The sequence below is a fragment of the Microcebus murinus genome, chromosome 6 (assembly GCF_040939455.1).
Source record: "Microcebus murinus isolate Inina chromosome 6, M.murinus_Inina_mat1.0, whole genome shotgun sequence".
Taxonomy (NCBI): Eukaryota; Metazoa; Chordata; class Mammalia; order Primates; family Cheirogaleidae; genus Microcebus; species Microcebus murinus.
In genome coordinates, this window is record NC_134109.1 from 11,547,309 (window position 1) to 11,572,378 (window position 25,070).

General features: G+C 39.9%; 1 protein-coding gene across 12 annotated transcripts in view; it reads right to left on the reverse strand.

Annotated features, from left to right (window-relative positions):
• UNC79 (unc-79 subunit of NALCN channel complex) overlaps nt 1–25,070 on the reverse strand; it is a 228,979-nt gene that overhangs the window by 103,479 nt on the left and 100,430 nt on the right. For all 12 annotated transcript variants that reach the window (XM_012738600.3, XM_020285613.2, XM_012738594.3 and 9 more), the window contains 9 exons: nt 21,362–21,591; nt 19,446–19,617; nt 17,620–17,850; nt 12,339–12,529; nt 11,634–11,757; nt 9,298–9,438; nt 6,597–6,818; nt 4,375–4,602; nt 2,327–2,468 (listed from right to left, as the gene is read on the reverse strand). In XM_012738600.3, the coding sequence (XP_012594054.2) occupies nt 2,327–2,468; nt 4,375–4,602; nt 6,597–6,818; nt 9,298–9,438; nt 11,634–11,757; nt 12,339–12,529; nt 17,620–17,850; nt 19,446–19,617; nt 21,362–21,591 (1,681 nt within the window). The remainder of the gene's footprint in view (nt 1–2,326; nt 2,469–4,374; nt 4,603–6,596; nt 6,819–9,297; nt 9,439–11,633; nt 11,758–12,338; nt 12,530–17,619; nt 17,851–19,445; nt 19,618–21,361; nt 21,592–25,070) is intronic.

Genomic DNA, 25,070 nt, shown 5'->3' on the forward strand with positions numbered 1-25,070 from the left:
TCCTTCTTTCCCTCCCCATTCACCCGTTGATCAAGATTATAAAACCAAGAGGAGTTAAAAATAGATACAGAATGCATTTAAAAGTATTTGTGTAATGTTTTTATTTGTTCTCCAAATTAGCATATATCCCTTCTATGGTGCAAATACAGGAAAGTTTCCTATAAATTTTAGTTTCCTAAATCTGGGATTCTCAGCTTCTGTTTTCCACTGTGCAGTCTGCATGTGTTCAGATGTCTCTGGAGCCCCAGAGCTGCGCCAGCCCAGCCCTGTGCTACATGGGCTCCTAATTCTGCAGCTCCCAGAGGGACCTGGAGCCTGGCTGGGCATGCCTCCCTAACTGCAAGGGACATACACGATGTGAAAGAGAGGTGTCCAAGTTGTATTAGCACCTAAAGACGTTTAGCCCATGGACTCTCAGAAAAGGGGGTGTTTTGAAGAAGCTGAGCAGATTCAGATGAGAATGACTACTCATGGTATCATCTTCTTGTAAGGCTCTCTAAAGCCTCTGCCCCCATAGTGGGGGCAGCAATAGATCGTACATGAGGCAAGCTAGAGAAAAGAACTCACAAGTTAGCCAGACGCAGAAACTAGTGTAAAATGTGTCAAAATCACCATTTAAAGTTTTGATCATTCCTAGGATTGGAGCCAACGGCAGTCAAACCCTCTCGGCTTATATACTAGATAGTTCACTATGAATCTTCCCACTTGAACATATTTTAAACACTTCTTATGGGCACTTGGTTGTGTTTCATTCGACATGAAAATTTTAAGTACATTTTTAGTGACAGACATATCTGACTGCTATAGGAAATAGGAGACAGGCCCCAAAATACAGAAAAAGGAAATGCTCTAGAAGGAAAAAGAAACCCCTGAACATAGGCCAACAGAACACCCCTTATCTCTAGGATGGGGGAGCCCCAGGAGCCCCGCCTGAAGCTCACAGAGCAGAGGCAGGACCCAGGCTGTGAGCAGCAGAGGACACTGGTCTGGGAAGAAAGTTACCAGGGCTCCCTCAGAAGACAAGTCACAACCGTGTCCTGCAAGACAGCAGAGACCAAAGCAGGAAGACAGGCCGGAGCCGTGACAGGAGTCTGAAGCAGTGTTTGGAGGAGAAAAATAGAGCAAATGGAAGAAGAAGAGCAAGAAAAAGAGTAATGTATGAAAAGAAACTGCTTGATTTTAGCCATTATTCGAGTAAAATGTTACATACAAATAAAAGTGTCAGTTAATTGATTTCTGTGCTATCTTAGGTCTAAAAAATCCGGCCAGGAGCAGTGGCTCACGCCTATAAACCTAGCACTTTAGGAGGCCAAGGCGGGCGGATTGCTCGAGGTCAGCAGTTCCAAACCAGCCTGAGCAAGAGCGAGACCCCGTCTCTACTATAAATAGAAAGAAATTAATTGGCCAACTAATATATATAGAAAAAATTAGCCGGGCATGGTGGTACATGCCTGTAGTCCCAGCTACTTGGAAGGCTAACGCAGGAGGATCGCTTGAGCCCAGGAGTTTGAGGTTGCTGTGAGCTAGGCTGACGCCATGGCACTCTAGCTTCGGCAACAGAGTCTCAAAAAAAATAAATAAATAAATCCATTTACATGGAAAGAGTACAGGTTGCTGGATTGTAAGTGAAGTTCGTGCTTCCTTTAGGCATCAATGACAGATAAAACACAGCCATGTGCCTGGGCTGGGGCCACGGCAGCACCTAAAGCAAGTCAGTCGATCCTAAGTAAATCAGGAGATGTGGGCTCTGGTCACAATCCTGCCACTAGCTAGTTGTGCAATATTTGGATTTCCAATTCCTAGCTTCCCACCCCAGAGATACCAGTATAGCAGGTGGGAGAGTGGAGCGCCTTTACTTCGTGTTTCAGCTCCTCAGATGATTCTGATGCTCCTTTACAGCTTCCTAACCAGGGCAGATAGCATCCATCGGGAATGTATAATATGAGCTACGTGACCAGGGCATGGCATTGAACCCATCGCGGAAACACTGCTTTGGCCAAATGTCCTGACTTGACATTGTCGGTACCAAGTCTCAGTTCTCAGACTTGTCCACAGGGAACACCATGCATGGTGAGAAGGAAGGTGAGGTGTTTACTGAAAACAAGGTCCTGCTGCCAGAAGGATGCTCAGCGAACTGTGTTCCACTAGAACCATAATGGATCTGCTCACTTCATAATCTTATGGGAAATAGTTCTTCTGCACAAATCTATACTAGAAGTTACGTCTGAGCTTGCCCAAGTCGACAGTAACAAAAGAAAGCAAGGATCTGAACCTTAGGTCCTGTGCTCACGGCAACCCTCCCTGCCTGCTCTCAGCGCCCACCTACCAGCATGTTCCGCGGGCTCAGTGCGGTTGCCTGGGTTCTCCCCTTGCTTGGTGGCTGGGTTCTCCTCCTCCTCTCCCTCAGTGCCTATGATGAACTCTGGTCTGGAAGAAAGGAGGCTATCCTCGAGGCTGTCTGTAGGCTCCTAGAACAGACGGGACAAGAAGTTGGTTGAGCAGCACTGGAGGGGTGAAGCAACAGCTGGGCTCAGCCCAGCACAGATGGATGGCATGGCCGCTGCACCCCGCACCCCACGAGAGCCTGCAGCTTGTATCCAGAACGGTGAAAGGAAATCTACACCAGCTATTGCCAATACATTTTCTTTCACTTGAAATAAATATGGAAAGGTGTCAAAAACATTGTCAGATCTTCCTGGGCCTGCTCACCGCCCTCTGCTCTCATCCCCAAGATCAGTGTCCCGCTTACCAAGCGACTCCCACCCATGCACGTTTTGCTCAATAACAGGACTTAATTAGGAAGGAATAACAAGGTGTTCACAGAGCTCTATTATGTTGCAAATACTGTTTGTCCAGGGAAGTCAAATTTTTAGGAGTAAGAAATTGCTGTAATACGTCAGTTAAAGAGGGCAAAGTATGGCAACTCAAGTGTCCATCCACACAGGGCTGAATAAGCAAAATGTGGAGTATACATACAACAGAATACCACTCAGCCTTGAAAAGGAAGGTGATTCTCACACATGCTACATGAGCCTTGAGGACATTATGCTAAGTGAAATAAGCCAGACATAGATAAATACTGGGCCGTGTGTGGTGGCTCACGCCTGTAATCCTAGCACTCTGGGAGGCCGAGGCAGGCGGATTGCTCGAGGTCAGGAGTTCGAAACCAGCCTGAGCAAGAGCGAGACCCTGTCTCTACTATAAATAGAAAGAAATTAATGGGCCAACTAATATATATATAGAAAAAATTAGCCGGGCATGGTGGCGCATGCCTGTAGCCCCAGCTACTCAGGAGGCTGAGGCAGGAGGATTGCTTGAGCCCAGGAGTTGGAGGTTGCTGTGAGCTAGGCTGACACCAGGGCACTCACTCTAGCCTGGGCAACAAAGTGATACTCTGTCTCAAAAAAAAAAAAAAGAAAGAAAGATAAATACTACATATTCTAACTTGTATGTGGACTCTACAACCATCGAATTCAGAGTAGTAGAAAGTAGAATGGTGGTTACCAGAGGCTGGGAAGTGAGGGGAATGGAGACATGTGACTGTTTTATATTACAGTAAGTAACCAACGGCTGTGTTACAGACCACTCTATAGGGATGTTATGTTGAACAGTAGGACTAATGAGTTAAACAGGCTAAAATAGAAGATATACTTCATTGCTTTTTGTATGTTATACTTCAAAACATTTTTTTTAAAGAAGTCACTGCCTACCTAGACAAACATTAAGGAAAAGAAAAGATGGCAAATACTGGCTCAAATAATTCAGATTCAACTGCCTACGGTGGTATGAGGGTATTTTGTGATGTGTATACATTAGATTTAAAAACAGGCTAAACAGGGGATAGCTAATGTATGGAGGAGCCAGAATATGGCATATAGTAGCTGTTCTCTCTTTGGACAATTTTCCTGGAAAGCAGAAAATGAAAGTACCAGAAAAAGAAATGAAAGTTTTATTGATTGCTGATGAGTCAACGGGTTTTACAAAGTGAGGTTACCTAGTCATTCTTTGTGTCCATGTACAATCTACTTGCTTAATATTTCATATGTATACTCTGTAGTATTCCTTGTTATATAAACTTTGTGATAAAACTTCTTCCAAGAATACCAATAATGCTTTATGTTCATGAAACTGTACGAATGGAGATACCACAGCCCTAATCCAGCCACTTAGGATTTTTTATGGTGTGGCTCTATCTCATAGCCCTTTCCAGGAACATGAGTTGGCAGAAGCAATAGGAAAACTTTCTTTTAATACAGTCTCACACATAACCCAGCATGCAGCATAAAATAATAATAGAGGAAGACTCGATTATACCAGCTACTGCCATCTTTCTTACTATTATCCATGAGTCATCTCATTTCTTCAACTGCTTACCACCAGCCGGCTTTCTTCTTTGGGAGCTAGTCTCTCCAGGAGTTCACAAGCAAGCTGATAGCAGAGAATGCTAGACTGACATAAGTTGCACTCGATTGCTTTTTCTTCCTTCTGGCAGGTGTGGGAACCCCCCCAGGGGGCTTGGAAGACATTGTTTATAATAGAAATAATATCCTTTGACAAGCTGTGCTCGAAACCCATCGTGATCCCATCATCCTGTAACTCCATCTAAAAGACACCAAAAAAGGGACAGGATAAAAAAAAAAAAGAAGGGGTTTGATCCTTTTGTCCAATATTCCATTGACACACTCTTTGGAGATAATTTTTACTAACTTACAGCAATATTAAATTATTTAAAGACAATTTAGGATTCAAGACCATGAATATACATTGCTTTCCATGATTTTTCTAAAAAGAATATAAACACAAGACAAAGTAATGGGAATTATTTTAAATATCATGTAGGACATTTAAAAGAGTTGTTTTTTAAACTCATCATTTTGTTAGATTTTACACATTTTTAAAATGCTGCTCCTCACCTAGTATCCGGATCTTGGTTTCTAAATACCATTTTCCACTAAAAGGAACCAGGGCTCCTTTGAGAAATGCCTGACTCCAGAGCTGGGGCTAGGAAAATATAAGATATGCCTGGAACATCTCGTCATGCCAGAAATTAAGGAAGTGTTCAAAGAATAATGCAGACATGTCAAAAGAACATAAGAGCCAGCTCGAAGGGATTCCCACTGGCCATATATGGAAAATATGAGCATCAAAATATATAATCATAATAACAGATTATAACCCACTGAATAAAATTAAAAGCCATGGGTACACGTGGGAATAAGTAGATAAGTAAATAAATACATGAATGAGAGAGAAGGGGAAACTGTTGCATCAGTAGAATACCAGCTAATAAATTTAGAAGAAATGATGGAATTAGAAAATTATCATTTGGCAGCCATCAAAGCACTCAGGCATGAATCATCCATTGATGCTAAAACCAGTGAATGAAAGTCTGACTAGAGACAGGAAATCTCATAGCCTTAAAGTATTTCCCCACAAGTCACTTATTAACTACAAAAGGGAAAATGGTGACCTTATAGTAGAGAAACCTGCCAGAAATCACCTTAACCAAGTCACCAAAGTTATCATCACCAGTAATGGGACATTATTATATCTTGTCCCTCCTAATACAAAGGACATAACATCATGTTTGTGGTCTTCCTGTCAAAAATGCATGACCCAAACTAATTCATAAGGAAATATCAGATTGAGGAACTCAAATTGAGGGACAGTCTAAAAAATAACTGGACTGACTATACTCTTCAAAAATGTCAAGGACATGAAAGATAAAAGACTAAGAAATTATCTTGAATTAAAGAAAACTAAGGAGACAGGAAAAATAATTACAGTGAGTGATCCTAGATTATTTCTAGATCAAAACCAGTTTTTGTTCTCCTGCTATAATGGTGATATTATTATATCTATTTTAAAAAAATGAATAATTTCTGTAAGTTAGATAATAGTATTATAACAATATTAATTTCTTGATTTTAATAACATACTGTAGTTATGTAAGAGAATGTCCTTATTTTTTAGAAAATATGTTCTGAAGTATTGAGATATAAAGGGATATCATATTTATAACTTACTCTAAAATGATTTATTAAAAAATTCATGCATAAACACAGAGATAGAGAATAGTATATATGGTAAATGTTAACATCTGGAGAATTTGGGGGAGGAGTTCTTTGTACTAGTCTTGTAACTTTTCTGCAAATCTGAAACTATCTCAAAATAAAAAATTAAGAAGAAATGTTCTCCTAATCAAAATCTTTTTAATTTCTCTTTTTAAATTACCTTCTAAAATCAATTTATAAAAAATAGTAAAATTAGCCCATCACTATAGAGCTGTACCTTGCTCTTCCAAACAATAGTATTATCCAGTTTGTTCATCCAATTAATTCAACAGAATCAATTCTAATGGTGCTAGGGTGTTTTTAAAATTCAAATCCATTCTCATATGTCAACATCATTGCAGATATTCACACAAGTAGTTTTCAGACTCTTTAGGAAATCCCCAAACGAGTTTGCAAAAGGTCTTGAGTGATGTGGCATCATTTCAGTAAGTATGAAGATACCCAGCACATGGAAAGAATTATTACACAATGCTTTCCCTCAATCTTCACTTCTGAACTAAAGGAAGCTCATGCTTCAGCTACCTGCTTCAGGAGAAGATCAAACATGAGGATGAAACAATTTAGATTCATTTCATCATCTTCACAATCAAAGTCAATAGTCCTTCCTCCCGGGTGTCCAAAGTTCTTGAAAGGGCTACGAAATGGACTACGCATAGGACTCCGAAATGGACTCTGGAAAGGACTATGAAATGGACTGAGCATGTTGTGCGGAACTCGTCGACCAGGATCAGAGGCAACACTCACCTACGAGAAAGAATGTCGACACACACACGTGAACTCACAGAAGCTCAAATGGCTGCATCACATAGTTGGGGGCTCTATGGGAGGTATTTCCAGCTGTCACATGGATGTCCTTACTCGGTCAGTAGCATTAATAACTCCAAATACTATGGATCCTCTCAAAATATAAAAATAAGAAATAAAACCACCCACATTTTTGACTGATTGACAGGGAAGGAAACATCAGGGATGTTCACCCTGAAGAATGAAGGCATTTGCCATTATATGTTTCATCCCATCAAACATTTCCAATTAGACCAGATCGAATCTACTGAAAACCATAACCTGAAAAATGCAGATGTAAAAAGGTAAAATACTACAAGATTGTAGAATCCTAAGCACAGGATCTCAGATTGACATGATTAATTAAAGAATGGCCTCTAGGAATTATAATTATTAAAACATTATGGGAAAATAACATACATCAAACCTATTGTACTGGTTATTCTCCATTTGCCCACCCCAACCCCACCCCAGGCCCTGACTGCCCTGCTCTGCCCTGCTCTATGCCCAGGGATGCTGTGGACGAGTCTCCTCTGGCTCCCTTGCTGCCTGGCTTCCCGCTGGGGTCAGTCAGTGGGAGGCACCAGCAGAAGAGCTGAAGCTGGAGCAGAGAGAGGCAGAAACATTTCTCCCCACCCTGCCTGCTCCGGTGCTGTATCTCTGGGATTATCTCCATCACGCCACATACAGCTTCTCTTGCCAGTCCTTTCTCGTAATTTCAGCTCCCAAATGGCTCCAAGAGCTCTTTTCCTTGTTCCTTCAGCCCTAGGGGTACAGTGGCTTCCTGCTGGACTGTCGCTGGTCCCTGGGTGCCTCTTCAACCCCTACCGCTCCTTTAACCTTCCCCATTACGCTATAGGCAGCCTCTCCATTAAAGTCTCTTCATTTTAACCATCTGGGATAAATTCTGAATCAGGACACCAATGGACATGTCTGTACATCACTCTCAAATCATAGTTTTCTCTCTTAAAGATTTTTATAATAAATAGAAAGCTACTCCAACACCATTTTTAAAGTAAAGAGAAAAAGTATCCCATTAAGAATCTGAATACCGGCCGGGCGCTGTGGCTCACGCCTGTAATCCTAGCTCTTGGGAGGCCGAGGCGGGCGGATTGCTCAAGGTCAGGAGTTCAAAACCAGCCTGAGCAAGAGCGAGACCCCGTCTCTACTATAAATAGAAAGAAATTAATTGGCCAACTGATATATATATAAAGAATTAGCCGGGCATGGTGGCGCATGCCTGTAGTCCCAGCTACTCGGGAGGCTGAGGCAGAAGGATCACTCGAGCCCAGGAGTTTGAGGTTGCTGTGAGCTAGGCTGACGCCACGGCACTCACTCTAGCCTGGGCAACAAAGTGAGACTCTGTCTCAAAAAAAAAAAAAAAAAAAAAAAAGAATCTGAATACCTAGACACTGACAGTGTTTCTCTATGGGAAGTCACTTTACTGAGCATCAGGTTAGGCAGTTGCAAAGTGAAGATAATGAGTTCCTCCCTGACTGCCTCACGCAATTCTGTGATATTGTTCATTGTGAACACATCACATAGAGTACAGTGCTACACAAAGTAATGTCATTTTAAAGGTTATAGAAGAAAAAAATAAAATGCAAATGGTTGGCAGCTGGTTCCTATCAAGGCAGAAGAGAAGAGAAGTAGTGATATATTTTTTAAAACACTAAATACGAACTATGATCCCATGATCATGTCATATTTTCTAATCCTTAGATATCAAGTGGGATACAGTGAGGAATATTTTGTAGAGAATTGAAAACATTTTTTGCCAACCATTACATGAGAGTCAACCTTTCCAAAACTGATCATGGTCTGAGAATGTCAGTATATCAACAGAAACTCTATCAGGTCCTCCACAGGAAAATTATCAAAACCAGCACTTTTTATATACTTCAGACCAGACTATATGGACTTTTCTCATCTCCAAAGGTGCAAAGGGATCCACAAAGTGGGCTTAGTTTGTTCACAGTGACAGCATCATTTATAGTCACCATCAGTTGATCATGTCTTCCCAAAACTCAATGGCAAAAAAAAAAAAAAAAAAAAAAATCATCTAAACTCCTCACCCCCAAAGTGAAGCAGTGATCTGCACAGTAGCTGGTAAGAAATTCTATTCACTAGAATACCAAAAAATTGAAATGTTACCAAAAAAAACCTACTGATTTTCTTTTCATTAAGGGTGAGAGAGAACTAAAATTCAAACAGCTTAAAAGGAAATGAAAACTCGGTAACTTACTGATTACAGACTATAACAAACATATCTTAGGTAAATGTGTTCTTACTTGGTGTGACTAAAAGAGGAAAAGAGTGAGATAGGATGCAAGAGCATTTTTAGAGAACCTTCTTATGATACCACTTTCAGGCCTAGTGTAACTGACAAGGGTTTTCAAAATCTTAACCAGGAAGACAGGAACAGTGTGGCAATAATTACCCTTCGAGATGCAAGGTTCCCTGCCAGTTCACTGACTCTTGATTTTCTTTGATTTGCCAGTTCTTTGACAGAATTAACTCCATCAGAAAACATGCTTATTAATAGTTGAAGTGGAACCATGATATCTAACTCCGATAATACCTAGGGAAAAAGAGGCACATATCCCCCCCAAAAAAAACACGTAAACTTTAAAACTCAAAAAAACTACATTTTTTTCCCAAAGCAAACTATCGAACACAAGGACATTTAGCCCTATGCATATTCTATCAGCACAATCATCTTCAAATTGTTGTACTAGCAAAATCAAATTTATCATTGAACCTTCCCTTTTCCCCACCCCCAATACCCAGGAGGCCACCATGTTCTATCTATGAAAACCTGTAAGTTTCTCTTGCTGCTGTCTCCTCTCCACACCCACTGCTAGTGCCTCCGTTTACCACCTTTCTCCTGGATTAGCACAATCTGTGAGCAACCTTCCTCCAGCCCATTCTCACTCTGATCTGAACGCCCCATCCCATCTTGCTCTCTGGTACAAGCTAGATGTCCTTCTGGGTCAAAATCAAGCCACCTTGTGTGTAATGAATTTCTGGAAATCGATGTCTCCTTCTTTCAGAACATAATTAATGCATCCCTCTTCTCTGCCTTCTGATCATTTTAATGCATAGCTTTATTAGAGCAATTATCACTTTTTGTTATATTTAATTATCTAACACTATTCTTCCCACTGTGAGCTGCTTGAAGAAAGGAAGTACGAGGAAAGGACCATTTCCAATCCCATTTACTCCAGTGCCAATTATAGTTCCTGGCAGATAGGAAGGAGCTCTGTACATGTTTCCGCAATTAATTAATAAATAAGTCAACGCCAACCACTACAGAGTCCACTCTAGCCCCCGAATGGTTAGGCCAGGGCAGGGGTCCTCAACCTTTTTAAACAGGGGGCCAGTTCACTGTCCCTCAGACCATTGGAGGGCCGGACTATAGTTTAAAAAAAAACTATGGACAAATTCCTATACACACTGCACATATCTTATTTTGAAGTAAAAAAAAAAAACAAACGGACAAAAACACCCGCATGTGGCCCACGAGCCGTAGTTTGAGGACACCTGGGCCAGGGCTTTAAAACCTCCTTTGACTGCAGCATTCGGACTTACAAACCAAAGCTATAGCAAAGCCTGGTGTGTAAAACGTGTAAACTGTCACTGCTCTGGCTACGGCAGGAACAGAGTTTTACAGCCCTGCTCATTCATCCCCAGGTGGCACAGCAAAGGGGCATGAAACTTGGGCAACGTCTAGCCATCTCTAGAAAGACTGGCTTTCTGAAAATGAGAATTATCTTATTGAGATCAATTTGGGGATTTAAAAAATTAAAATTCTGGATCCCAAAAGTGACTTTAAAAAAAAAAAAAACAGTCCATTTTCACTTGTCAATTGTGAAAAATATCGTTCCTTAGTTTCCAACCCAGAAAGGCATCTTCTCAGTGTGAAGAGCTTATAGCATCCCATCCTTGCATGATATAGAAATGCAGTTGTACCCACAGTTGATCTAAACATTGATTCTATCTATATTTCTGAAACTGCCCAAATTTTATATCAGGTACTCAACTGAATTTTAACAACTTTTATTGAACATCCACTAAATACAAAGCATGTGTCAGATGCTGGTGGAAGGATGAAGAGGGCTGTAAACTCAAAAATGAGACCTGGCCCCTGCATTCAAGAACCTTATAATCAGAGAAAGAAACAGACAAAACTAACTATAAGACCGAAATAGAACAGAATTCACACAGAAAACCTGAATAAATCCTGGAGGAAGGAACTCTAATGGCAAGATGGGAGTGTGAAGTAGTGGACAGCTTCACAGAGGAGATGATTTTGGAGTTGGGCTTTAAAGGGTAGGTTGGGAATTCACAAATGGAGACAGGACAGAAAGTCATTCTCAGCTCAGGGAACAGCATGAACTACTCTCTAAATTAGCAGTTCCCAGCCTTTCCAAGTGAAGGGCCTGTTTCATATTAAAGATTTATCAGAATCCCACAAGATAGCTATTATATTACCCTTCTAGTACCCACTGATGGAAAACTACATAAGGACCAAAAGCTACTATGAATTCAGTACTACTATTAGATAAATTTGTATTCTATTAACCACGACTAGAGCTACATATAACTGAAATTTAGTCATTTATCTATGTATACAAGATAATTAGTCTACAGACAGTCCTCAACAAACACAGGGACTTACAGACTCTGCAATAACTTCCTCCCACTCTACCCAAGGATCTAAACTCATAGGCTAAGAACTATTGTCCAAAATGATCAAAAGTATCATTCACTTACATGAAGCCATAGTAAAGCTTGCTCCTGTACAGAGGAGGGGTATCCTGTAAACCGACAACTAATAAAGCCAAACATCTCTTCCATTGAGAAAGGCAGAGGACAGAGCTCAATGTCAAACATTTTGCTAGAAAGCAGAGTAATAACAGTAAATGACCAATGTGCATAGATTAGGATTTACTGATGCCACCAAAGTATCTCTAACTATGCCCTGTTTGGGGAGTCAAACCCTTTAGATTAGCTTGTGTTCTGAACTGTTACTAGTATGTCTCATTTTACTGTAAGAGAATAGTTTATGTCATTGAAATAGGTATTTTATAAATAATTAGTATCCAGCCTCCTGTTAGGTTTAACAGAAGGAATTGCATTTCTAAGGAATTGGAGTTGCCCCCCAGCACCTAAAACCATTTCTCCTTTGTACTTTCCCACCATAAACCCCCAATCACAATTATATTTGAAAATAAGCAAACATTATGGTATATCTATTATTCCATAGGAACAAAATCTTTTCTGGACAATGCCAAATCATCTTAGCTCAATGTGTGACAGTTATTTCATTTTGAGCCTTCAAATTTCTCCACAGGATTGTTAAAACAGTAAATGAGATTATATATAAAATGCTTAGCAGAGTGCTTGGTACACAGTACATTCTCAATAAATATTAGATACCATTATAATTACAGTGACTTCATTAAACTACTTACCCACCTTAATACTTCCCTGAATTCTTTTAACTGATTATCTGGGACTTCTGTTCTGATGGCTTCCAGCCATTCCGGCATGATACACTCCCACACAGATTGACTGATCACATTGTAGGGGATCAGGCAGAGGATTCGGTTGAGACCTTCCTTCAGCTGAGTCACTGTGCTGCAGGACTTATCCCAGTAGCCACCAACCTGATGGGGTTTCCATAGCCACAGGGAAAACGAATGAAACACACCTGTTAAAATTATACTCAAGGACTTCCTAAAAGAAATGGGTCCAAAGAAAGGCCACAGTCCGTTACATCTGAGTCCTGGGCCAAGAATCTTCCGAGTGAGATTTATTTGTAAGAATCTACAAACCATCAGCATCCATCACTTACAAAAAGGAAAATATAGTTACAAATACACCCAAATACTGGTCACAGATTGAAATTGAACTTTTACTGCAGACTTTCCAAATCGCACACGAATTAAAATTCCAAAGATTTGTTCCTAACAAGATGAGCATGTTATTGGAGCATCGTTATTCCTAAAGTGTGATAAACTTGTTATAATATATGCAGTTATACCTGTCCTTCAGAAGAACACAGTTTTCTACTACTGTACACTTGGCACTGGAGATTTTTCATTACGAAAAATACAGTAGTGTGGAGAACGATTTGTCCCTATGCTACATATTCTGCCATAATTTTTCTTCCCGAGAATGTTCTAAAGCTGGTTGGATCTATGAATAAAAAAGATTGGCTTTTTTACTAATTAAGACAATACATTAATTTTCTGGAGCAGGAAAAAAAAATTGAAACTATGAATTAAAAACTTTAGGTTGCTTATTAATCCTAATGTTAAAGATCCTATATTCTTATTGCAATCATAACAATGAAAAAAATCAAAATATTTAACCCTAAAATATATTTCTTTGACATATTTTGGGATGGCCATCAGAGAGCCAGCAAACAGAAGTAGCCCTGCAAAGCTGCCTTTTGCAGCAGGGATTTGCATTTGTAGAGGATATACATGATGCAGCCAGGCCTTTCCTTGTCCAGATCTAGTAAGGATTAACTGAGTCTGACACCCTGAAAGGTCTAAAAGAAATCATTTATCATCTATTCTCTCTGAAGCTACCACCTGTGAGGTTTCAGCTGCATAACAAGACCACCTCTGCCAGCCAAGCCTGCTCTTCTCTCCCTCCCATAACCACAGACTGTCTTGCCACCATAACCTGATTTACCACCTTAACGTGTTTTCAGCCATGCTCTGAGCCCCTATTCTTTCTAGAATCTCAAGATGCTATAAAAGCTTCTGCACCCCATTGAGGTTTGGGCAATCACCCTGTGGTTCTCTCCATGCACAAATTAATAAATTCTGTATGCCTTTTCTCCAATTGATCTGCCTTTGTTGAATTGATTTTTCGGCAAACCTTCAATGGGTAAAGGGGAAGTTTTCCCTTCGATCCAGCAGTAACAGAGGGTTCACTGGTTCTGAGTCTTGACCGTGTAATGCAAGATTTGTGGAAAACTACCTTATTTTAAATGAATTCAATTTTAAGTGTTTATTCAGATTCTGCAAAAAAAATCACTGAATTCTATTTCAAAGCTCGAATATCTATTTTCTGCCACACTGACCAAAATCCTAGATGATTGACTAGATATAGTTGAGGAAGTGACTATATTTCTGGGATTTCTGTTGTTGTTAGTTACAGGAAGAGAACATTGGTTAAGTTGAGATCCAGAAATGTATTGTGAACTAAATACAAAATCTTAACATCCCCAGCTGACTGAATGGACCCCCGCTTGGCAAAGGAGACCCCAGAAATCCTAAAGCTGAGTTGCTGGCCATGAGAAGGTAGGTCAGACATGCCTTGTCATGCCCCTCTCTTCTTGGAGATGATATTCTTTGTGACACGCTTAAGGCTTAAGACAAAACTCAAACCACACCTATTGCCCATCAATTTACTCAACAGATCACTTGAGTTTCCTAACTGTTCGATGGGTGGTCTCTGATTAACAGACATTATTTATCTTAAGTTAAAACATTCTAACCCTTTAAGCAAAGCTTCATTTCTTTAACTTTTTTAAACTTCATTTCTTTAACTTTTGTAAGTTATCAAAAAATCTGATAACTTACAAGAGTGGGTTATAGCTTTCCATTGAAACATAAATTTAAGGTTTCCAAAGGCATACCTGTTCTAAATATGATTCAAAACCAAAAAGCTTTTCTCTCTACAATCACCTGCATTTTGATCAAAGATAATTAAAGTGAAATTACTTTTCTTTACAAAATGAGACTCATTAAATTAGTTTGATCATTTGCGCAAGGGCAGTAAAATTAGTGATTGATCACTTATGGATTTTTAAAGTTTGCATTGCCAGAACTTTTATAAGGAATCCTAGATTGTACTTTTAGAAGTCTCTTGATGCTAAAAAGCCAAGCTAAGAACTGTTCATCAGACTTTGTCTATGATATGTATAGGTTTGGGTTAATTCCTTTCTTCTTGAGGTCCCCAAAATATTCTAGGGTTCCTGGGCCTGACAGGAAATGATCCTCCTTACTCATCTGTAAGGCTGTGAACTCCATATGCCAGGACAGTATTTCCAAGAGGGCTTTGAAAGCACTGGCCCTATAAAGTTAATCTTAGTTCCTTAAAACTGTCTGATCATATCTGATCCTATACACATCCTCAGATATGACATTCTCCAAAGTCTTGACAATATAACAAAAATTTCCCAATTATTTCCTGTTACAAAGAGAACAGGTTCTTACTAAACTTATATAAATAACTATAATACTGTGAAAATAAGAATATTCAATAACAGTTTCTGAATTCTGGAGGAATCAGGAAGGGAGAAAAAAGATATATGTTTCATTTTTATTTACAAAGGTATAATCTACCAAATTGTCATTAGTTAGAGATAGCTTAGGAGAAAAGAGAACAAGATTCCTTATATTCGGAAAATAGAACGTTAAACAAACAGCAATATTCCAAACAAAAACCCATAAAGATTATAATTATTTTTAACAGTTCATTCGGTCCTATGTAATTCAATCTTGTTCTACTTGATTGAGTTAGCAGTTTTATAAATCCACCTGCTTCTCCACTTACAGATTTTTTGAGATAGCATCACTTTTGAGGTATTTTTCACCTCTTTGTAAACTGGATTCTGCCATTTGCACATTTTGTCAATAATTAACGTTTCCAATTTTTCACCCACCCTCCTGATGTGGTATCACTGAGAAACTGAAAGCTAACTGTACAGACCATTACTAAGACTCCAAGTTGCCTTGTCCCAAAGTCCTACAAGCTGAAGCTGGACAATTGGATATAAATTTCAAAGGACTTATTACTACAACAGGTTGGGCCACTTAGAAAGTTCACCAAACACCCACATCTTCCATGCTCTGCTCTGGGAAATAAGCACAACTGTGACAATGATGTTCTCACTCTACCAACTACACACACCTCGAGCCCAACATCTCAAACCCTTCTCAACTTCCTGCCTTCTGGACCCAGAAAGTAGGTTTATAATCTACCCCAACCATTAATCTTTGCTTTTCCTTTTGTTTCCTCATTCTAATCTATGCTGCTTTGCCCCTTTGCTGATCTGTTACCTCACAATTTCTAACCTAAATCTTCTCTCCATAGTAATCCACCTTGCTTCTTTTTTCTATGTGTGAAACTTCTTTGGATGTTTCACATGGGAGAAATGTTGGAATCTGCTCAAACCCTCAGAATTGGTATAAAGATTATTTTAAAGGGAAAACATTTGAGCTAAAGAAGATGCAGAAAGAGATCTACCTGATCTGAACTTCCATTATCTGACTAAAGCAGAGCCTCCAGAAAATACCTTCATTAAGCCCTCCTCAAAGGCAGTTTCCCATTAATTCAACTGCCATGGAGATAGTTCCTGCCCAGCTCCAACAGTATCAAAAAGCCCAATAGAACCTTCCATATCTTCTCCCTGAAGCTCTTAAAAAAAAAATACCCTTTGTTAAGTTTGATATCTTTTATCTCCAACTATTCAGGAAGTAATTCATCACTGAGATCTCCCATGTATACTCAAAAATAAACTTTGTGTTCTCTCCTGTTAATCCATCTATTATTAGTTAATCTGCAGGCCCCCAAACACTGGACCTAAGTTGGAAAAAGAAAAGTTATCCTCCCAACATAATCATTTCTTCTCATCTTCCAGAATCAGAACACACTAATTCTTTACTATGCCAAGAGAAATAATAATAGAAAGCATATCAACACAGTCAAAGAATGCCAGGAATTGGGAATTTTCCATTATGCAAAAATTCCGTTTTATAAGTGAGTCAGTAGGTGGCACCAAAGAAGGAAGAAGTATATCTTGATAAACACTCAGGCCACTCTGAGTCCTGGAAATCCAACAAGAGCTACTCCTCTAGATGATCTGTGTTCTGTTTTATCCTTAAATGTCCTATTTTAGCACAGCTTTAAGCTGAAAACTGCCTCAAGACCTCTTTGAAAGGAAACAAAATATCACAAATAAAAATAAAACTTAGAAAGTACTTTGAAAAAAATTTCATGTATTGCTACCAAACACTGATTCTGGACACCCACACCTTTCTGGATTAGGAACAAATTATAATATATCATATTCAAGAAAGATGGGGTCTTTCCAGCTGCAAACCACTGAGGCAGAAGCAAGAGGATAAGCACAGAGAAATCCGTTCTGTAAGCCAGAGGAATAGGAGCATTTTGGCAGTCCCTGAACCTTTTTGGCATTTTAAATGACAGGACAGGGACATTTACCATTCATCTCTGGAAATATATGCGAAAACACAGACATTTCCCCTGATTGAATGGTAGCCTCTCCACAGATTATAAGCCAGAAAAGGACTGAGCTCTAGCAGCCTCATAGAAAGGCACTTTTTTTTTTTGGTCATTGTTTCTTAATAAAAATATTCAGCTTTGCAGCTATTCAGAAGGCTAACACAGGAAGACTGCTTAAGCCCAGGAGTTTGAGGCCAGCCTGGGCAACATAGCAAGATCCCATCTCCAAAAAAAACAACAAAATTCAGCAATGTCAAGAAAGAATATTTCCTTAAATTCCTAGATAACTCACTCACAAATTCATCTTGCCATTCTTCTCTATCCCAAATCAACATCAAAGCAGCACATCACCCAAAATGTGGTTACTATACTAAACTCACTCAGGTATATTAACTAAAACAATCAGAGATGCTCCTCTTCTACAGACACTATAGCACTTCTTCCCAAGTCTTCCTCTCCAGCAAGATTCCAGCTGTGGCCCTCCACTTACCCTGGCAAATTCCATGGGTTTGGGAAGAAGGCACATGACCATGACATCAAAACGAACATCGCATACTGTCTTCAACCACTTGGTGACAAACTGCGGCTTCAGTTTTTCCACCAAACTTCCAACTTCATCATCCATCATGTATGCTGTAGAGTGAAACCACTGAAACACCATGGCCACCAGCCGGGCCAAGCTTTCTGTAGGCGTGTTCTCACTGGGTGTGCAGAGGCTCACCTGGAGGAAGGCAGATGAGACCCTTGTTCAGCCTGCATTCAAAGTTATTATATGTGCAGCCCCTCTTAAAAGACAGTTGAGGAGCAGCTGGGAGTGAGGGGACAAGGGGCAGGTCCCAGGAACTACACAGGTCCTTCCTCACTTGGGACTGCTGCTTCTCTTAGCTCTTCTGCCCGCTCTGCCTCTGAAAAGCTGCTGGGCAGGGATATTATTTATAAAACCCCTCCCCCAACAACTTCCCAGGGTTTTCTCATTGTCTTTTTGCATGAGGACTTTGTATTGGGATATTAAAGAGATTTATTGGGGGGAAAAATTATTATATATACATTTAAAGGCAAAAAAAAAAAAAATGTCCCAGATAATCCATTTGAAACAGGCAGTTTTATAAATGATCACTTATCCAGAAACTGTGTTCCCCTCTACAGGAATGGATGGATTGCAACAATAATTTTCCCTCACGATTTTACCTTCCAATAAACATTTTCTTTCATAGGAAATCTATTACATAACCTGCACTAGATGAATGCTTTTAAAAAGTTAGGTCCATGAAGTGATATTTCATCAACATCTTCGGTGAAAAATAGTCTGTTAATATTTTAGTTCTAAAATGATTATATTTAGCTAAGAAGTATGTATCAGTAATAATTCTGACACCTTGGAGCCCCCCAATTCAATGTTATAAATAGACTTTTTAAAACATCATTCATTCAGAAATAGTCTTTTATTGCGCACTGTAGCAGGGTCCAGGAATACAAAAAATAAATAAAACACAATTCCTGCCTCTAAGAAATTCACAGTAGTAGCCATTGTGTCATTAGATAATAAGCTCCAGGAAGCAAGACATGAAAAATTGACAATTAAATTCCAATTTGGTAAAGGCTTTTTCACGAAACTACATGCAACCATGAAAGAGGTACATCACTATGGAGACTTAATACATGTCTCCAATGGGCAAAAACAAAAGCCTGCTTCTCTGCAGAACTGGTAAATGAAGCCTGCTTGGGACTTTAGATCTGTGCGTCTGATCTCTACTGAATGAATCTTTCAGTAGAGAGTCAGTCAATAGCAATCACATTCCTTGTGTTAGGCTATAATTTCTCTGGTGTACACAGACTTGCCATAAACACACACAAAAAGCTCCACGGAGAGTGAACTCTCAAGAAAAATATTTGTGTATGTAGATGATGGGACATGAATTACCCGTAAATTATATTGAATCTAGTATTTGAGGACATACACTAGCAACTTTCCTGTTTCCTGTGAAAAAGGTGCATATCAACCATTCAAGACCCAGGCACTGACTATTTTGACACCTGGCTATTCATGAAAATCAACAACCAGGAGCTTTTTAAAAAAATTCCCAAGATTTTAGGGTGGAATCTGAACATTATTATTTTTTAAAACCTTTCTTAGGCAAATCTAATGTACATGCCAGGGTGAGAGCTACTGCCCTAGAGGAGACAGTCCATTGCTAAAGTTAATTTTTCATTATGTACTATTTTATTCCTTTCAAAAGAATAGGAGAAATTCCTCATCAGTGCAATTTTTGGAATGAGAAATCAGAAGATGGAGAATAGTTAACTTCTTTTTCTTACTAAGAACCATATTCCAAATTGACTGAGCAGCCTCTGGTCATGTTTATCATCGTCCTTGTTATCAAAGTCAGCGTTATCCAGGGAATGGTGGGAAGAGGAGAGGCCCAGCTGCCGCCGTCGATTCAGCTCATGCTCCCGCTGCTCAGCATGGAACTCGGCTTCCTTCAACAAGCTGCCAAAGAGAGATGATGTCAAGTTAGACTATGGACAAGCATGTTCTAGAACATGATCTGCAGAGAGCGAGTACTTTGAGTACTCATGCATCCCGATTCCTTTCCTTTAAACTGATAGGAGTTACTCAGGAAGCTTAATTCCACTTCCTTACTATTTTATACTCCACTCCCATTTCAAAGATAAACAAACCAAGGCACAAAGAGGCTACTTCCTCCAATCAAGTAGAATCAAGCAGAACGGATCCTTCTGACTCCTGGGTCATCAGCAATCCCACTAAAAGTCAGTGCTTCCCCTATATCTACCATGAAGCTATGTGAAAAAGCAAATGTATGATACAAGGAAAGATTGGGAAACCTGTACCCAAATGTCAAAATATTCAACATTTGGTATTCAAAGACATGGAAATGAAGCAATGACAACTCCTTTTTCAATTTGCTAAACAAATGACAATTTTAAAAAATACTACTCAATGTTGGCAAGGGTGAAGCAAAACCTAGCAACTTTATATGTGTTGTTGGCATTGTAAATTCATATACTCACTCTGAAAAGGAATTTGGTAATGTATAAAAAAGATTAAAATATTCATACCCTTTGAACCAGTCAGCCCACATCTGGTAATCTACCCTAAGAAAATAAAAAATATAGGCACAACACTATGCACAAAAATATTTATCAAAGAGTTAGTTATAAAAGGAAAAAACTGGAAGCAATCTAAATATATAATGATGCCGGAAAATAAATTATATCTAGATGAATATTAAATATCCACTAAAAATGATAAATATGGAAACTGCACAACATGGAAAAGGGCTAATAGTGTAGTGTTATATTGAAAAAATTATAGCTACATTGCGATTACAGTTATATAAATAAAACATGCATATGAATAAAACTAGAATATATGCAAAATTGATGATGATTGTAACAGTATGGATGATTAGTGGTTTTTTAATTTCCAAACTTTCCATAATGTTTGATATGTCTGATTTAACAAACATTTATTGCATTTCTACTATATGTCAACCACTGGGCTAAGAGCAACTGAAAAGACTTGGTCGCTATCCTTTAAAACCTACATTCTAATATTATTTCTTTAATTTAAAAAATTCTTGCATCAGTGAATACTAAACAAAAAGAGAGCAAGGCTAGAGGTTATCATGTCAAATGCTACTTTCTCTGTCATGTGATAGAAGGAGAAAAACCCAGCAGCCTTGCACCATCAGTACCTATCTGACTCCCCGGGCCATGGTTTACCCCAGGCCGCATCACCTGGAGTTCACTGCACCTTGTTGGAGGCAGGTAATTACTTTATGCAGCCTTTTCCCCTTCCTGACTGGCTAATGCTGCCGTCAGTCAAGCCAGCCCTATCCCCACCCCTCGCTCTGATGGGGTCCTTTACTTCATTTCCCAAAGAGGCCCTATTCGATCACTGCGTTCATCAAACTGGACCTCAGCGACATGCTTATGTTTTTCCAGTGCAGACGTGAGTAACTAGAGGGCAGAAACTATATTTGATTCCCTTCTCTCTCCCAAGCGCCTAGCACAGTGCCTGGTACATAACTGGCATTAGCAAAAATAGTCACTGAATTCGTGAATTAAAATAGCATCACCGCAACACTGCGGGAAGGTGAGCTGCTAGGCTAAGGGCATTCGAAGTTGCATTAAATATGCGCACTGTGCTGAGGTCTGCTCAAGGTGAAGGTGGTGTTTTCGGGGAAAGCTGCTAACAGACTGCGTGTTACCTGATCACGGCCTCCACGGCGCAGACCAGCTCCTCCGCGCCACATTCCCGCGTGTTGATGGGGGGCGGGGAGGTCTGGTAGAGGTGGGTCTCCGCGGAGGCCCCCACTTCACTACTGTGATGATTCGAGTGGCATCTCTTACAGTACCGAACGGGCCTGTTTCCGTGACGACCGCAGCACCCGGCCGAAAAGCAGGTGACAACTGCTCTTCGAACGTGGGAACTGCAGTTCTAGAAGAAGGAAAAAAAATGCAATCAATTAAAATTGGCTGCTGAGGTAAACTTGGCCAAGAATCGGAATAAAGGGAAACTTGAGGGGCCACCAGAAGTGACAGCACATTCCTGAAGGGCCACTAGTTTCCAAATTGCAAGTTATCCTCTAACAAGTTAGACTTCAGTCACAGGTAAAAATAAGGGTGGGAAGTGTTTTCCATTAGTAGAAAGTTCTAAGGGTCGGGGGAACCGTGCCGGGAAGCCCTCCGTGAAGCTCCCTCAGCCACGGGGGGCATGGAAGCGGGGCCACTTTCTGGATTCTTTTGAGTTAATCCAGTTTCGAGAGTTTTCAGCAGAAATACAAAGGAAGGAAAATTAGAGCTGTGGTCCAGGGAGAGAGCACACCACAGCACATCAGAGCGGGAAAGGAATCATTCTAACTCCCAGAATAAACTCTCACAATGATTTTATCCACCCCTCATAGAGCACATTGCCACTGCGGCTCATCTGTCCTTGCCGCGGCCAAGGACAGGCGGGCATTGTGCTGCGCCCAGGTGACGGCCTCCAGCAGGGGGTGTACCAAACACAACCAGAACCATCCACAGAACCCGCCGCCACCACCAGAGACAGGAAGGGAACGACACAGGAAGCGATGGCGATGGGAAAAGTGGTGCAGCGCCACAGAGGCTCCAAGGTTCAGGGGCGTATTGTTTGAGCTGACCAGCCAAGAGGCAAGGGAGTGAGTCAGCATCCCTAGGAAGTAATCTGAGGCCCTGTCAGGAACACCCTGATGGCTGGGAAAAAAAACAAAAACTGCCCCAAGCCTGTCAGAGATGCCACCACAACAGTTTTAACATCTGTGTCCAAAGCACTTTCCAAGTCTTTCAATAGTGCTTGTGAAGATGTGAACACCTCCCCCCCCACCATTGGGTGGAGAACCAGCGGCCTTATGGCCACGTTGGCCTTCTAGGTCCTTAAGTGCCTCTAGGTCCTTAAGCCTTTTGACTGAATCCAAATTTTACAGAACAAATCCTAGATTTGTTTTAAAAATAAAATAAAAATATAAAAGACAAAAATGTATTAATAAAAATAAAAGGATTTGGTTAAAATAGAAGGCCATAGGCTCCCCACCCCTGTGCAAGCCTTTATGAACTCAGAGCCTGAGAGAGAGAGTGAGAGAGAGAGAAAGAGAAACAGAACAATGAATTAATCTATCTTCAACTAGAATTTAAAGGGAAAATATTGAGCTCAGGACAGCCTTTCTAGCCAGCACAGAATCTCAAGGTAAGAAAAAGTTTCAGGGCAAACATTAAATCCAGGGCCCTATCAGAAAAATGTGGTTTCAGGGAGGAAAATGATGACAAAGACTTGAATATAAAACATTTTGTTAAGAACTCAGAATTTTAATGTGGTATGCCATAGGTTCCTTTAGACACACAAAAGGCCTTCTAAGATCTTCAGAGCATGCTTCAACATCTTCTTCATTAAACATCAAGGGTTCTAAAATCTTAAAGGCAATGTTCCCAGCAGCCTCAGAGAGAGCACAAGGTTTGGAAAGACTTATCTCAAATAAGTTTGTGCATTTGACTTGTGTTTAATGATGTAGGTTTATAAGTTGATATATAAAAGCCCACAATGTTTTTAATGAAATATACCAATGTGAATTGAAAGAGACAAAGATAGACCACAAAGAAGATACTCTTGGACTTCCAAATTTCTATGAGCAAAAAGTAAGCTCACAAAACTACATAACTGTAAACAGCAGGCTACTTTTTATGAGAAAGAAAAGATGAGCATCTGCCAGATGGAACCAAAAGCCAAAGAGATCCACTCCCAGGAGACATGACTGACCCCTAACTAAGGAACAAGTGACATGTGCCCTGTTGAATTCCAGACTTTCCATGGATCAATGACTATGTGCCTCTCATTCCCTCACTTTTTACAGGTGTACCTACTGCAGTAATCCTATCCCTGTGTCACCATTGGATGTTGGCTGTGTGGGAGGAGATAACTTACCTCTTTCATTCACAGGTACTCACAGCAAGAGGAAGAATACCTAAGGAACCAAACCCAAAGAGCCTCATCTGCACCTGGACCTGATTTCAGACAAGATCAGGCGTATTCAGGGTGGTATGGCCATAGATGGCCTGGATCTGATTTCAATGAGACCTTGGACCTCTAGCCAGGATTTTCATGTGGGAAGAATGTAAATGATTTGTGACCAGAAGAGGGTTCTCCACACTCCTCCCATTAAGAAGTGGGCTTTAGTTTCCCTCTCCTTGAACCTGGATGAGCTTCAACCAATAGAGTATGGCAGAAGTTATGCTTATAGAAGGACAAGCAGCTTCCACCTGGCTGTCTTAGAATGTTCTCTCCTCAGAAACTTCCTCATAGGATACTCCTCCCAGAACTCTGCCATGATGTCTTGAGCAGGCCAAGCCACATGAAGAGGCCATGTTTAGGTCTCTAGTTAACAGTAACAGCTAAGCCTAAGCTTCAAGTCACCCCATCTCAGAGCCCAAATATATGATCTAAAATGCTCTAGATCATTCCCCAGTCATTCAAATCTTCCCAAATGAGATCCCAAACATAATCAAGCAGAGACAAGCTATCTCCACTATGCCCTGTCCAAATCTCTCATCCACAGAATCTGTGCACATAACTAAATGGTAGCTGTTTTATAAATCTGTGTTTTGAGTAATTTCTTATGGACTATCTAGATATGCTGCATGTAATATTATCTGGAATACCAACTATAAGTCAACCTGCTTTATTAACCATGTATCATCAATTCTAAACAATATGAGCAACAAAATAATTTCCAAAACAAATAATCTTTGGTTGGTCAAAGTTCTAAATAATTGCTATGGTTCCTACTGAGTTTTAATAATATATTTGAAAGTCCTTGAACTGGGTGGACTCAGCTATATTCATTTCCAAAACTAGAGAGATTTCCCTTGGATTCAGATTCAGTTGGGCATGCTTTTCAAATGTTCACTCCAGCCACTGTTATACTGCTTTGAATTTTAAACACATTTAAGTAATTCCAAGTAGCTTCATAGAATGACACAATTGAAATAAATCAAGGTCTTTCTCTTCATCTTTTCAATCATGATGCTGTCATTGCTTATTTTAAACCTACTGTTCAAATGTAAGAAATATAGTACCAAAAGAGGTAGAGACACCAACTGCCCAGAACAAGCTGAAACAATTCTGAACTGCTATGAACTTAATGGAAGTTCTCCAAATTAACTTGCATATAAAATATAATGTTTACTAAAGATAAGCAATAAAAATGTGTTAATTTGAACCTTATTACTGAAGATAATTTTTTCATATAAATGACAGAAGTGTTAAAAAAATGATCTACTCTGAGTGTCAAATATGTTAGGTATGTCAACAAAGCCAGGACATGCTGAGTTAGAAAATAAAAATGTTTCAAATCCTAGGCTCTCAAGCTTGTAAAAGCTTCTCAAAGTAAGAGGCCAGGCGCTATG